The sequence below is a fragment of the Syngnathus acus genome, chromosome 5, assembly GCF_901709675.1.
Source record: "Syngnathus acus chromosome 5, fSynAcu1.2, whole genome shotgun sequence".
Lineage (NCBI taxonomy): Eukaryota > Metazoa > Chordata > Actinopteri > Syngnathiformes > Syngnathidae > Syngnathus > Syngnathus acus.
This window is the reverse complement of record NC_051091.1, coordinates 10,636,077-10,650,667: the sequence shown is the minus strand read 5'-3', so window position 1 is coordinate 10,650,667 and position 14,591 is coordinate 10,636,077. Positions and strand designations below refer to the sequence as shown.

Below are 14,591 nucleotides of genomic sequence, written 5' to 3'. Positions count from 1 at the left end.
TAGAGGATAACAAGGTATCTAAATAACCGTTGGCTTCCGATAATGAGCTCAGCTCAAATTCGTGATGACTTTAGTGATTCTAGATCACGGCATTTAATTTACCTTATGATCTCCGCTGTGGCATACCTGGTTAGAATTCCTAATGAGTATGTGTGTATGTGAATAACGGGATTTTTGTCCAATAGACTCCTCCTCCCTGAGTGTTCCCTTGATCCTGTAGGAGTTAAGGGTTTTATATCCCTGGTAGGGTCGTCCAGGGCAAACGGGTCCTGGGTGAGGGACCAGGCAAAGACGCCCAATGAAGAAACACTTTTGGATGGCATTTTCCCCCACCTTGGGCGTCGACTAAGATCCATCTGCGGGAGGGAGCTGGCTCACAGTCAAAGTCGGGGACCTTGTTGGTCCCATCGTTAATTACAGAATTACCTTGACACAGAGCTTAGGCTCTGGTGCCAGTTGTCTTAAGAGGGGTTGGACTCTTCCTCTCCAGAGTTGCCAAGTAGGTGTTGGTCACCTCAGGCTTTACTTTGATGATGGACTTTGTGGCTGTCATTGGACTTGCAGTCACATGTCTTAGACATTCAGGTGAAGAAAATGGTGGAACAATCTTCACCGTTGGCAGTGATGGTGGGTAGTGGGGGAAGGTGCCAGTCTGACCTGACAAGCCTTAACATATTACGAGGGGTCTGCTGGGAATGTCTGGCCTAGTCCCCTATCAAAAGGGTCTTCAACTCTCACCTCTGGTAGGAATGAGATCATGTCCCAGGGGAGATGGAAAACCACTGAGCCCAAATGGACCAAGTGGAATACAAGGTGTGGTAATCGCTGAGGCAAAAAGTCGGACGTAGGAGGAAGCCACGGAGAACAACTTTGAGATGGCTTTGAGGAAATCCTGGTCTACCATTCAGGGGCGGGAAAATACTTCCAAGACCTCCATTGACAACTTTTTTGAGGGTGCAGGGTTGAGAGACTGTCTTGGGTCGAAGTCACCAGAACCAACTTGGTGGTTGAGATTTAATCAAACACCACAAGAAGGTGTTTATAATGTAGGGAGTAGCCTGCCTAAGTTGGAATAAGGGTCTTGTTGACGCCAGCTAAAGTCACCTTGCGCAGGATCACCGTTGTTTATTTTCGATAGCATCCAAGTTTGTGCCTCCTTGTGTAATAAAGGCGGCAGTGCACCTTATAGGCATCGTGAATGCGTGGGACACACAGCATGTGAATCAGTCGCAGTCATTTTGCTCCTTAAATCCCCATCTTCTAGGATTTACCCAAATTCATATTGGCTGCCTCGGTGAGATAAATGTAAATCACATTCCCCTTATATTTATTATTTATCGGGATGCGGCAGCTCACTTTCACCGGGAAATATCTCTCACTCGCACACAAACACCCTTGCATTTAAATAGCATTTTTATTGTCCGCCTTAGCCTTTCATCTGGGCGCTGCCTCTCCAGGGGAGAGACGTTTTGGAGCTTGGGAGGAAGGTGGCAGTGGAGGTGGAGGTAGGAGGGTGGAGGGGGAGCGGGGGGTGGGTTAGTGAGCGCAGCCATGACATGCAGCCAAATGGAGAGGAAGGCAAGGTTGCTACGTGGAAAATATGAGCGGAGACGCCAAATCCGGAATATTTGTTTGTAGGTGTGTATTTTTAACTTCTTGTTGTTGTTTTGAATTAACAAAACAAAATGTAATCAAAATCTAATGGATTTTTTTTCAGTGTTTGTCCATGGTGGACGTCTCAGCTGTGCTTTGTACAATTCTAGCTAATTTTTTTTTTTTTAAACAGTTTTAAGTGGATTATTTTTTTTTTTTGCAAGATTACACTAAAATTAGATAGTGGAAGGGTGGTGCGGATGCCACAACACATTTTGCTGAGGATCTGGATTGTGGTGCATAAACTGCATATCAAGAATTGATGTCTTAACATACTTTTGTCATTATTTTCCTTCATTCCTATTTATTTCAGAGTGCTAATGGCAAAATGTATATGACAGATAAATTTACAATTTGATGTTTAATTCAAATTAGCATTGTTAACGTCTTGGGGGGGCGTCTGCGTTGTACTAGTCAAACATGTGCTGCTATTGATGTCTTGTTCATGAAGTTACATCTCTCCAAATGGGAACATTTAGCAGCGTACGCACACACACATTCTGCTTGTGCCGTGCACATTAGTGATGTCACACTCAGCGCAGGTTTCCTCAGAGTTCAGAAGTATTGCAAACACAACAGGCAGCAGTAATAATCTGTGCACAAACACTATAGCCACTGGATATGATTTACAGTCTCTGGATTTTCTTGGCAGCTGCCAACAGCGGGTTTCTTTTTAAAATTTTTTTTTTTTTTTTACAGAAAGCCTCTTACGTCTTTTTTTTTTTAAACCGCTGCCAAATTGAAACAGCATTTGTTTTAATGGGACTTCTAATTAACCACTATGTACCCTTCCCTCCCCGGTTCACACCCCCCTTACTGAGCGAGCGCTGGTGCTGTGAATGCAGGCGGGCAATGTGCTCATCCCCTTTGATTTGTTGTCAGCGTCGGCTGCCAGCTGACACAGTGCCCGGTGAGAGGCTTAATGCCCAAGTTTTAATAGTGTGGGGGGGGACTACCCCCCCCTAAAAAAAAACTATCTCTCATTGGTATTCAGGTGCAGGGTGTCTTGTTAGAAGTCAGGCAGAATGAAGCCAGATTGTTCCATATACTTCAACCCCCCCACTTCTTCTCTCTCCATTTTTTGGCAGCGACAAGAGCTCTTAAAAATAATTCATCCCGTCTTTTTTTTTTTTTTTTTTAAAGAAGCGTCTTCGTAGGCTAATGGAGGAGAAGCAGCTCAGTTTGGAGTCTCCCCTGGCTTATCTCGCTCAGACAGTTGTGGGGAGTCGCTGGTGAGCATGGTGTCAGCGTGCGTTGGTGCGGTGCAGGCGGGCAGGCGGGCAGGCCCCGGGACACGGATCAAAGGGAGGCAAGGGTGAGAGCCGCATACTGCCTCTGATCCGGTGTACATATGTGTGTGTGTGTGTGTGTGTGTGAAGGCCCTGCCCACTCACACAGCCCAAAGGCCCTCTACGTACACACACATACATCCCTGTCATTCCAAAACACTTTTATAAAACTGCGGGGAAAAAAAAAGTTATTTTTCATCAAACTTTTTCAACTTGCTCCATCAAGACTGCAATGACATCTCGCGTGGCGGCCAGGGATACTGAACCGGTTGTCACTCGTGATGGAGTGCAGGGATGTCCGGGTAGTTTCTATCGCGGGCCATATTTTGGTTGTGGTTCCGCTCTGTGAAACCACATGTCTCAACTCGTATTTCTTATTGAAAGGAATAGGAAAGGAAATAAGAAAACTCCCACCCTAGAAAAGTGTGCTTTATAATAATAACATAATTCAATATTGTTTGTGTTCAATTCACCATTGCTTCACGAACACTGTGACCTCAATGTTATTTCTCTATGGCGATTCCTTTTTTGTGTTAGCATAATGATTTTTTTGTCACGTTTTGGCAAGAGGTGGATCTAGCGACATCTATGGTAGTTAATAAAATATTGAGTTCAGGTATCAAATTGAAAATGGCGTTTGAAAAACGGCCAGTTTCACGCCCAGATGTCCTTAAGGCACTAAACTCCCCAAAGACATTCCTTCCCTTTGCCTACATTCATAAAAACACGTCTTTTCAGAAGTCCGTAACTACAGCTGCAACTTAATACTACAAACATCTTCTTTTTATTCTGTTGAATTTCAAATGTCCAGCAGTTGTTTGCGTCCATCTCCCAGCAGATGTCCCTGCCAGTCAAAACTCTGAAATTTTACTTCCAAGAAGGCTACTTCTTGCCTCTGAAGCTAACTAGTTTTTTGAAACCATGTTCATTCCCAATGATTGCAGAAAGGCAAGAACGGACTTGAGTTGAGTGTGTGTGTTTTTGTGTCTTGCTGTCCTCCAAAGGACCAACAAGAAAAACAAGGAAAATACTTCTGGAGTCATTGCTGCTGCCCAGCCATGCGCAGCTTACCCAGTGCCGCCCCTCAAGCAGCCAAACACATCCTCACAATGAAAACGGCCAGCGCTTTCACTTTTTTTTTGGATAGCTTTTCCACCAGCTGTAATGAGGGGGGGGAAAGTGTGCTGTCGGGTTAGGTTACGGGATTGGGATGGACGCGGGGCTCCTGTCGGGCCTTGCTAACGCTGCAGGATTCCATTACGGACTTGGCGGCGCGCCACTCCAGCCCATTTGCTGGGAAGCTGAGATATTTTTTTTTCGCAACAAACACTTCGCAATGCACAAGCATAGGCAATCTCCTGCAAAACAGATCCAATCCTAAATACTCGTTTCCATTCTAATGAATTGCTCTTCATATGTTCTCCTCATCAAGAACTGCAAATCATGACCAATGAACTCAATTTGCAATGTAGGTGAATATGTTTAATTGCAAGCCAGCTGCACTAACCGCTCGCGTGTTAGCGCGTTTGTTTGCTCACTCGGCGGGACTCCGCAACCGCCGGCGTGAACTTTGATTCCGCTGCCAGTGGGAACGTTTGGTTCGCATGCTGAGAGACTGATGGGAATGCCGAGCGACCTTGCACACTAGCGTGGCATGACGCATCAAAATATCGACCAAAAAACATGCCCAAAAATACACATTTGAACACACACGAAAAAAAAAGATCATTTTCAAAAACTTGCTTAATTAAAACACAGTAACGACGTCGCCAATTGCCACTGGACTAGAAAAAGTTCATTTTCAAAAACTCGAGTACTGGTTTTAATAAAACCAAGTACCATCCATTATAAGTGTGATATTTCACAATCATCTTCAAAGTTGTAAGTATTTGGTTTGATAAAACAAAGCTGTCACTCATCAGCTAGCTAGTTAGCTAAAACTAACTAATTAAATAACTAATGAGTCTGTGTTTGGGTTGTTAAAAGAAAGTAATTACTCAACTTACATAAGCAATATAAAAAAACTGTATTACAGTACATATACTTCAAATGACTTTAGTGTTCCTGGCTTTTTTTTTTTCTTTTGCAGTTTTCTCAGCCGGAGCATTAGCAGCTAAAGCCCCCTGCGCCACGATTAACAATCAAACACGCTGTGAGCTGCCGTGTTATCCTCCTCCGTCACTCCGGCAGGAGAGAAAATCTCTTTTTTGTCACAAAATCCTTAATTCTTTCTACTAAAAAAAACAGTAATACCGAGAATCTGCTTTGAGAAATATTTTAAAAGGGGGTGGGGTGGGCGTGGGGGACCCAAATAAAATACGTGAACGATGGGGGTAATTGTGGACAAATGCGGCATTGAAATTCATTTTCAACTCTTTACGCACCATTTCAATCTTATTTTCTGCTTGTTAACCGCATCTTGTCGGTGAGGGTGGGCAAGGCTGGCCAGTCTTGATGGGTAATTGTGTATAATTCACTCCGTACACACGATTTGCATCATTTACAAATCATTTCTTTGCCGCTTAAAGCTCAAACTACACCGCGGCGCCCGAAGAGGTTAACATTCTTTCTTTTTTAATGCAGGAAATAAGAGGCCCTGAAATGGATTTAAACAGTAAAAATAGTGCCCAACTTCTCTGCAATTGCTTGAAAATAAAACAGAAAGGAAATAAGGGCGTAGAAAAAAAAAGAAACTGGAGTCTTGTGGCTGCAGACAATTACGCCAAGAAGATTACGGGTCGACATTTTTAAGCTTGAGCTAATTATTTCATCTCCGTGTGTTCTGGCTGCGACGCGCAGGATTTAGACGTCCCAGGAAAGTGGCTGTTTGGAACGGCTCGAGTGCTCGCCGTCAACTATCAAGATGAATTTTAATTTGTTGATGTTAATCCAATTGTTTTACCAATGTAGCAATTTGGAGTCTCTGAAATAAATCCAGGCGCTTTGGAAGGCGCACATAAAAGCCCACGTTGGTAGTTATACCGCCGAACATTTTAATTGCACTCAAATACGATGACATAATTCTTATAAATGAGGAGAGCGAGAGGAACATGATGGCGTTTGACTAACCTGCGGGGACAGCCCGTTGCCGACTGCGTTCATGTGGTTGCTGGAAGCCGAAGGGCTCATAAAGGAGTCGGAGTAGCTGGAGAAGCTGTGGCGGTTGGATGACAGGCCGTATGCTGAGCTGCTGTCACTCAGGCCCCCCTGGTGCATGGAGGATGGGGGCAAGGGCTGAGGTCTGTGCAAGGTACTGCCCTCTGACGGCGGGGAAAACGTACACAAGCAAGGATTTCAAGCCAAGAAGAAAATAATTATAAAAACAAATAAGGCAGACAAATGCACTCACCCTGCGATAGTGTGGTGCCGGGGTAACTCGCCTCCGGGAGTTGGTACGTAGGTAAAGTGGGCATGCCGGTGGGTGGGAATCCACCGGGAAGAAGGTGGTTAAAGGCGGCGAGCTGATTGGCCCCGGCCTGCTTACGCCATCTTGCCCGTCTGTTGCTGAACCACACCTGAAGGAGATGTCAGGGAGTAAAAACAAGATTTGAAAGTGTCACTTTTTGCCTATTAGATCCAAAAAGTAATTCAAAATTCATTAATCTTCCAAATTTGTGCATATTTTATGTTATTGAAACAAAGTGGCGCAATGTTCAATCCTCCCTTCAAAACTCTTGGTCAACAACAATTCTATATGTCAATCAATCAACTGACTGCGCTTTTTGTGGCAACTTGATGCCTTAATGGAAACATGGCAAAATGATTAATCAGCCCTACTAATAGTTTCCCTATTTCAAATGTGACTGCTATTTAGAAAACCAAAAAAGAAGCGTCTCCAAACTCTCGTCTAGACGGACAGCGTTCCCGAAACGAGCAGCACACAATCTCAACCCCCTGAATGAAAAGACCCAAAAAGTAGGAGTTCTTTAGAAAGATTTACACATTTTAAAAAGGCTTCTTCTTCAACAAAACATGAATATAATCAGGCCTTGTGAAAGGAGCCGGCAACCTGTTCCATTTAGCCCAGACAAGGCCCGGCCTTGGCTGCGTGCTCGGGGGGGTTGAAGGACATTGATCTATGCCTCGCACAGGCAATTCATCAGAGTTTAATACACTGTCAGCGCAGTTCATCTACTGTTGTGTTTCAAACGGCCCGGCCCATTGTGAGCGCACATGAAAGAGGGGCACAAAAGCCCCTCCATACGCCAACCAGAACAGTGGGCACAAAGAGGGGGGCGTCCCTTTTTAAACAGTCCTTCAACAGGGACACTTTCAAGGGGACTTACACTTGCGGCTTTTTTTTTTTTCTTTTTTCAAGAAGAGGAGGTGCCTCCTTTTTTCTACACACAAACATCCACATAAACTCATCAGAAAGGGCCTACACGGGATCTTAGCCGCATTTGAATGTGTGACTTTTGGAATAGGGTGAAATCTTCATCTGCCGTGGCCTCAATCAGCGCCCGCAAAACAAATGTGATGTGTGGCTGCAGTCAAGTGGTTCCTATTGGGATGTAGTGGAGCGTGCTCGCAACTCTGAACTATCCAAACTCCGACTGGGCCAGACAAACAGCTGCCTCGCCCACCCCTCACTTCCACACACACACACACTCCTCCCCGCCCCCCCCTTTCTTCATCCCGCAGTGCCACTTCACCTCCGACCTCATCCTCTCACCCCAGCCCTGCTTTATGTTCATTTTCACTTCCTCCCCCCCCCCCTCGTTGTCATCCAAGGAGAGCGAGGCGGCGTTTCATCGCTAGAGCCACAAAAAGGCTTAAGCGTTTTGACGATGATGTTGAGCCTCAGATTTATATATTATTAAGGTATTCAGTATAGCATGCAGTCTATACTTATGTATGTTGTTATTTTTCACGCTTGGTTTGTTTTTATTTAGTATTCCATCTTGTTAACTTGTTAAAACAGAAAGAAATAGAGTTGATTACATTCAGAAATAATATATTATACAAAACTAATTATTACAATGACTTTCTTTTAGAATAATAATTATTACAGTTGAATATAGTTGCGTTATATAACGATTGAATTAGATGGCAGGTAAAATGTTTCTTAAATGTTCCCATAACGGAGTGAAATTAGCCGAATAAAAGTTTAAATAGTACTATGAAAATTAAATGTAGTATAAAATTACATTATTATTCTTGTAGCTTTATCACACCTTACATATTTTTCTTTGTTTTCCCATTTTCAAAATAGATTTTAGCAGTGGCAATTTAATGAGGTCCCATCAAGACAAAATTTCTGTAGCGATCCAATAGACTTCCTTTTCAACACTTAAAAGTTCACCCTACAAACTAAAGGGGTCAAACGATGTGCATATGTCCTAGCCTGAGGCTCTTTGACACTCCAAAGCCACACATCCACACACAGCCCCAAGCCGCAGATTTCAGGCTGCTCCCTGGAACCCGATCACAAAGTCACCTTGGACCACAATTCCTCTCGGCTCTCCCCAATCCGGTTTAATTCTCTGCAGCGGCACATACAGGGAGAGCTCCCTCGCCACTTGCGTATCTACCTGCACAACGGGCCTACTTCTCAAAGCGTTAAGAAGGTTTCTGGCATATTTGCGCTCTGGACAAGGCAAAGACGGAGGACGGCTTGCGAGCTTAGCTCTGCTGCAGGAAGCGCGGAGATGGAGGAGGACCAAAGGTGAAGGTTGCCTACGTTGTGTGCAAACCTCGCTGGCTTCGGATCAGTGCTGGTATTCCTCATGCAGTGCAAAAGTGCAGGAATCATTGGACACACTTGGTTGAGCATGCACTCTCATCATACCGTGTTCTACCAATAGTATGCTAACAATGATTTTGCATGTGTGTGTGTGTGTGGTTGTGTGTCCAAATTTTCAAAGTTTTTAAAAAGTGTGTGAGAAAGTTTAACACGCTTCAATGTGTTTAAAGCATATGGGAGGTGTCTAATTATATAAAATATTTTTTTTTTATATGGGCTCCCAATATTAGATTGCAGATTTGTGGGTATAAATACAAATATATCATTTATATGTATATACAAAAAAGATACGGAAGCACGGAACTGCCGATTTGGAGTAAACAGTATGGACCGGGTTATGTCGTTCGAACGTACTGCACAATTTCAGCATTTATCTTCCAACGATGCATTTTAAAACTAATCTCTGAATTCACTGCACAGGCTCTTTAAAACATTGTCTGTGCAGTTACTAAAGGTTTTATAACTCGTGTGGGCATGGCCTTAGCCTCCAATTCAAATCAAGACATTTGCCTCACAATCGTCCATTCACCCTTCGCCAAAAGGATCGATTGCTGGTAAGCTGCCTCCGTGTCTCTTTTGATATCGTCCCTGATCTGAGATCGTCTCCATACTGCGCTAGCGAGTCGTTCATCTTCAATAGACGGATCATGCGTCCAATTCCCCCATGAAGGATGCCGTCAATAGCAGGCAAGTGCACACCGGATGTGTGACGCCTCTCGGAAGCCAATTTGCGACATGTTGCTGCAGATGAATAGCGAGAGGCGAGATAATGACAAAACAAAATATCCAGCCCCGACACATGAGGGGGGGGGGTGATGCAACCAGCTTCAACACACAAACACTCCGCCAGTCTCCTACCACGCAATATCACTCTTCCTCACCCTCTTTTCCTCATCGCCCCCTCCCCTTCTTCCCTCTCCTCCTCCCGCTGCCTTCCAGACTGCTGGCACTATGCTAATTAAAGTAGCTAGGAGTGTGAATTTGAGAGGAGAGTGGGATTAACTTGATAAGTATCAGGAGTACAGAAGCACTGTACCAAAGTCATTTAAATTCTAATAATAAGAAAGTGTTAGAACATTCACTCTGACGCGCGGCAACAATTTCTTCCAACCACAATCTACATAAATCCTATTTGTGCCTTTATGAAACATAAACCCCACACTGGCGGGAATACAGTTTGCCTGTTGGGTTCGGCTGCCGCCACCGGGCTCCATTGTGATCGTCTCTCTTTTGCCGCTGGTGGGCAATTGATAGTGAAACAATCGCTACTTTGTCTTACATCCCTCTTGGTTTCTGTTGCGTATGAATTCGCGGCATGTCTGAGCTGCAAAGCCGCATTTTAGGAACAAAAAGGAGCATACTTGAGTCATTTAATAAGAATCAATCAAGCGTTGGACTAGACGTCTTTAAAAAGCTGAGAAAGGAAAGAATGGCTGACTTTCCTCAATTTTTACATCTTACAGGTGCGATTCTGAGGTATCCTCAAATATATATTTGTCCGTAGAGTGTTTGTAGACATGAGTGTAATGAAAAATCAGACACACCAACCCAAATGGTAAGCACGAGCCGTAGACAAAGTGAGAAACTTTGCCCCCTACCCCACCTCAACAATTGATTTTCATGCTTCGTAAAAGCCGATCCTTATAACTTATTAGATTCCACTAAGTATGATAGCGACACGCAGAATGTTTATTGGTCATGAAAGAGGATCTCTTGTGACACACTCGGCGGCATGCGGGGTTTACAGAGTCACACGAGGACGAACTGGTTCAGTATAATGAGGAGAAATGTGAGAGTTGAATATAGCCAATTGGTCTTCATCATTGTATCGGCAATTGAAGAATACCGTAGCATTGTTCAAAATCTTTTTTCACCAATTAATCCTTATTTTTAGCTTTTGAATTGTCAATTTGAGTGTGGCCTGAAATTGAAAAATCAAATGTTTCCATCATTTAGTTATTTTTGTCAACAGGTGTCTTTGAGAATGGAATTTTCCATGATCGTCATCTAAAATGTAATCTTCTTGTAAATGGTAAATATATATGTATCTCAGTTTTAAACGATTCTTGACGATTCCAGTCATTTCCACTCTATAACCCTTCCATACCACCACCACCACCATGGCTTTTTGATATTCACGCTCATGTTGACATGATAGTTGATATCTGAAGCAAAAGATACTGCAGAAGGAAGAATTCCCTCCCACTGTGACGGGCCTTCAACGGCTCGCACGGATCATATCCCGCAATTTGTCAGCCGGGGTCATAAAATGCGCTGGCGAAGGAGCGCTGGTAACTGCTGCTGAAAGTGACAGCGGGAGCTGATAAAGATGGATGTGAGAGCAGGAGAGGGGGTCTTAAAATGACAGCCTAGGCACGGACACAAGGGAGTAGGCTGCCTTTTATGAGGTGCTGAGTTTGTGTTGCGAGTCAAAGCCCAACGTCGGAATCTCAGAATATATTGACAGCTCGGGCCTCCTGAGTGGCTACTACTTCCTGTGCTGGAGGACCTCCGTGATCATCTCTTGGTTGCATCTTTTCCAATATTTGAGAGCGGAGAGAATGACTTGATTCCCGTCATTTTGGAAGACAAATACAGATACGCAGTTTTTGTAATCTGTATTGAACCGGACAACTTTGGCGTTCAACGACATCTGGAGGATGCGTCATTGCAGCTGTGCAGGAGAAGCCAAAGGGTCTCCTATCTTCTCCCATCATTTGGGCACCTTTGCAGAGGCCCAGCTGGTGCCTTGCTTCAACTATGAAACACACATGTGCTTTCCATCAAAATTCACATGTAAACAACCAGAAGCGTAGCCATGGGCAAAACTCAAAGCGGGGCTCAGAGACTTCAGTTCCCCTAAGACATTCAGGTGTAAAATTTCTTATATTCTCTCAAAGTTAGCTTTTGAATTCAAGATGTACTCATTTTGTGTCTTCATTTTAAAAAATTCAGGCCAGTATCAAATAGCAACGTGAAAATGAATCTCAACAAAATATACCAGAAAAGACACATGGCCAACATGGTTTGAAGTCGCCATTTTAGGCTAATTCGTGAAACTACCATGGGACTCAAATGGTCTGATTGCTACCAAATTTGAATTACGTGTACGCAATTGCAAAAGATTTGCTTTTTTGTTATAGCACGTGGGTGTCGCATGGTGGCGACCTTTGATGACTGCTCATAAAGTACTTAAGTCTAATAAGTCAACTCCACAAGGCCAGACCAAACCTCATGTGTGCAATGAAGATCCACGGCCGGAAGACCTCATGAAATGTATGATGTACAGATGCAGATAAATTGACATTGTGTCCTCCATTTCATCACTTTTTTTGAAAACCAATGAGTGATTTCTAGTGGAGCAGCTGTGTCCTGCACATGGACATGATGTCACTCCCACAGATAAAACACAAAAACCGAGCCATCTCGTGCAATCGCGCAAGATGGACACAGACATGTGTGCAAAGAGTTATTCCAATGGATGAACACTTAGCATGCGCTAACACACTTGAAGGGGTTCAGACTGAGTGTGAATGACTGCGGTAAGAGGAGAGGGCTGCCTCGGACCCCCCTACCGCCCTGCCTCCACCCCAACCGGTGGCTGATTGATTAATGTCAGGGCAAAGGGGTCCCTAGAGAGGATGAGGAACCCCGTGTGATATGTGGAAGGTTTTACAAGCAGCGGCGAGCTTGAAAGTGATGGGATGAGATCCTGGCCAAACGGCCGGAATGAGAAATCCATCAGGAATGCGTCGACTTTCTCTCCTCTCACCCCCCCTAACTTTAAGAGAACAGCTGCCGCTATAACTCTACTGTAAATATTTTCCCTCGCTGACACACAGCTGCGTGGCACCCGAGCAGGCAGGCAGGCAAGCAGGCAGGCAACTCGCAGACTACGACACTGGAGGTTGGTGATAAGCATGGGAACGTCTTTAAAAGCACTGTGCAATGCAATCCATAATAGTGCAGCAACAATGCATTTGTTGGGATCAACGAGCCTTAAAACTACATCTACACCCATAAAGCGAGAATTACGATTCCGGTGTGGAACAGCGGGAATTAGCCTCTATTCAAAGCTCATTTTAGCATAAAATTACAACTACAAGTACAATAGCCATGTAATGTTATATACATATAATTTTTTTTGGTTTATTTTGTGCTAATCCTGCTAACGTGTGCCCAACTATTTACTGTGAAACATTAATAAAAAAACAAATCATAAAATTGGTGTATGGGTTAGTAGACTCTACCTGCACCCTGGCCTCTGTCAGTTTGGTCCTCTGAGCCAGTTCCTCCCGAGTGTAGATGTCAGGGTAATGCGTCCTCTCGAAGGCTTTCTCCAGTTCCTCCAACTGCTCGGCGGTGAAGGTGGTGCGACTGCGCCTCTGTTTGCGCTTCAGCGGCAAGTCGGGCTCGGAATCCACGTCGGAGCCATCGTCTGTGCGGCTACCTGGAGAAAAGGACGCGGAGGGTTCAGCGATGTTGTCGGGGTCGTTGGGGGAAGAACATGAAGGTGTTTTAGGTATTTGTGGGAAAGGAGAGCCACGGTTAATTTCGTTGTATTTATTGTTCATTGTAGTTAGTGTTATAAAGGCAAATTGTAGTTTCCTGTTAATTTCTTGCGTGATTTGGTTTCTGACCTTTCTGATTTCTGATCAGATTTTTAATCCAAATAAAAGCGTGCATGTAAACATAGCCATTGTTCTATTCCACCCTCTGAGGTAAAAGACCCCTCCTCCCCAATTCAGGGATTTTCACCGATTATGGGCGTGTCTGGAATTTATTCCTTGTGATAAATGTGATTTCACTATGTACAGATGTGAGAATATTATCTTAATCTGTGACTATTAATTTGATATAGCAGAGGCCTTGAGACACAACCCTGCCTCAGAAGCGGGCAACATCGTGGGTAGAGGAAGTTAAGTCGGAGTACCGAAGCAGGAAAGGGGGCGGAGCTCCGTAGTTGGGTTAATCTGCCCGGGCCACCTTGCTGCTCCTTGGCCCAGGGCACACTGCTTAAACACAGCCGCATCGCGTTTGTGTGTGTGTTAACACGCAGCACAATATGGCGGCAAAGCCATTCAGCCTGACGCTTGTGTTTGCGTCTGCTGTCATTAAGTGAATTAGAACACATTTTACACAACTTTTCAGGCATTCAGCTAAGCCGACTTTTTGCTCGAGGAACGGAGATACGGCAGAAAGCCGCACAATCCGGGCCCGACAGGGACGTTTTCTGACAGCAAAACGCGCATTACCATCGCGCATTACCATTAAAACAGAATTTAGAAAATTGCATCATTTTCACCTCCTCTGCACGTCTATTCAGACTACATGGCCCCTTTCATTTCATGTCACAAAATTCTTATTTTCATAATTTCCTCATTGAGACAGTGACAAGGCGGCGCTGACGTGCCAGTGTTGCTGCAGGCCTTGTTGGATTGCATCACGCGCAGTCCAGAAAAGTGTGGGAGAGGGAAAATAAAAGGGGGAAGATGTGCAAGAGCCGCCAGATTCTCGCTCGTGACACCATTCGGCTCCAATCAAAGACGGAATGGTCACCTTAGCCGTTGTTTCCGTTTACAGTGCTCTCCGGCTGCATCTTTTAGCAGAAGTGGACAAAAGAATACTCTCCGAATAACAACTGTGAGAACAAAAGAGCAACAGAGCTGGCAAAGTCTCAAGGCCGACTCCAGAGTTTAATTAAACAAGGAATTAGGGGATTATATAGAGACTATCATCACAGGCCACTCCACCAACATTTTTTTTGTCCCCCCTGAGCTCGCGCTCGACGATTCTCTGCGGATTACAACGTGGCCGCCGGACATGAGGACGCATTCATTAAATCAATTCTTCAGTCTTATCCGTTTTAATAAAAGATTGATTCTTGGAACGCGCGCCGCCCTTGA

The 14,591-nt window shown here is 44.4% G+C and overlaps 1 protein-coding gene across 2 annotated transcripts in view; it reads right to left on the bottom strand.

Annotated features, from left to right (window-relative positions):
• The window catches only part of pax7a (paired box 7a), a 43,772-nt gene that overhangs the window by 10,070 nt on the left and 19,111 nt on the right, over positions 1 to 14,591 (bottom strand). For both annotated transcript variants that reach the window (XM_037251499.1, XM_037251500.1), the window contains exons 5-7: positions 12,936 to 13,135; positions 6,292 to 6,457; positions 6,012 to 6,202 (exon numbers count right to left, since the gene is read on the bottom strand). In XM_037251499.1, coding sequence (XP_037107394.1) covers positions 6,012 to 6,202; positions 6,292 to 6,457; positions 12,936 to 13,135 — 557 coding nt within the window. The remainder of the gene's footprint in view (positions 1 to 6,011; positions 6,203 to 6,291; positions 6,458 to 12,935; positions 13,136 to 14,591) is intronic.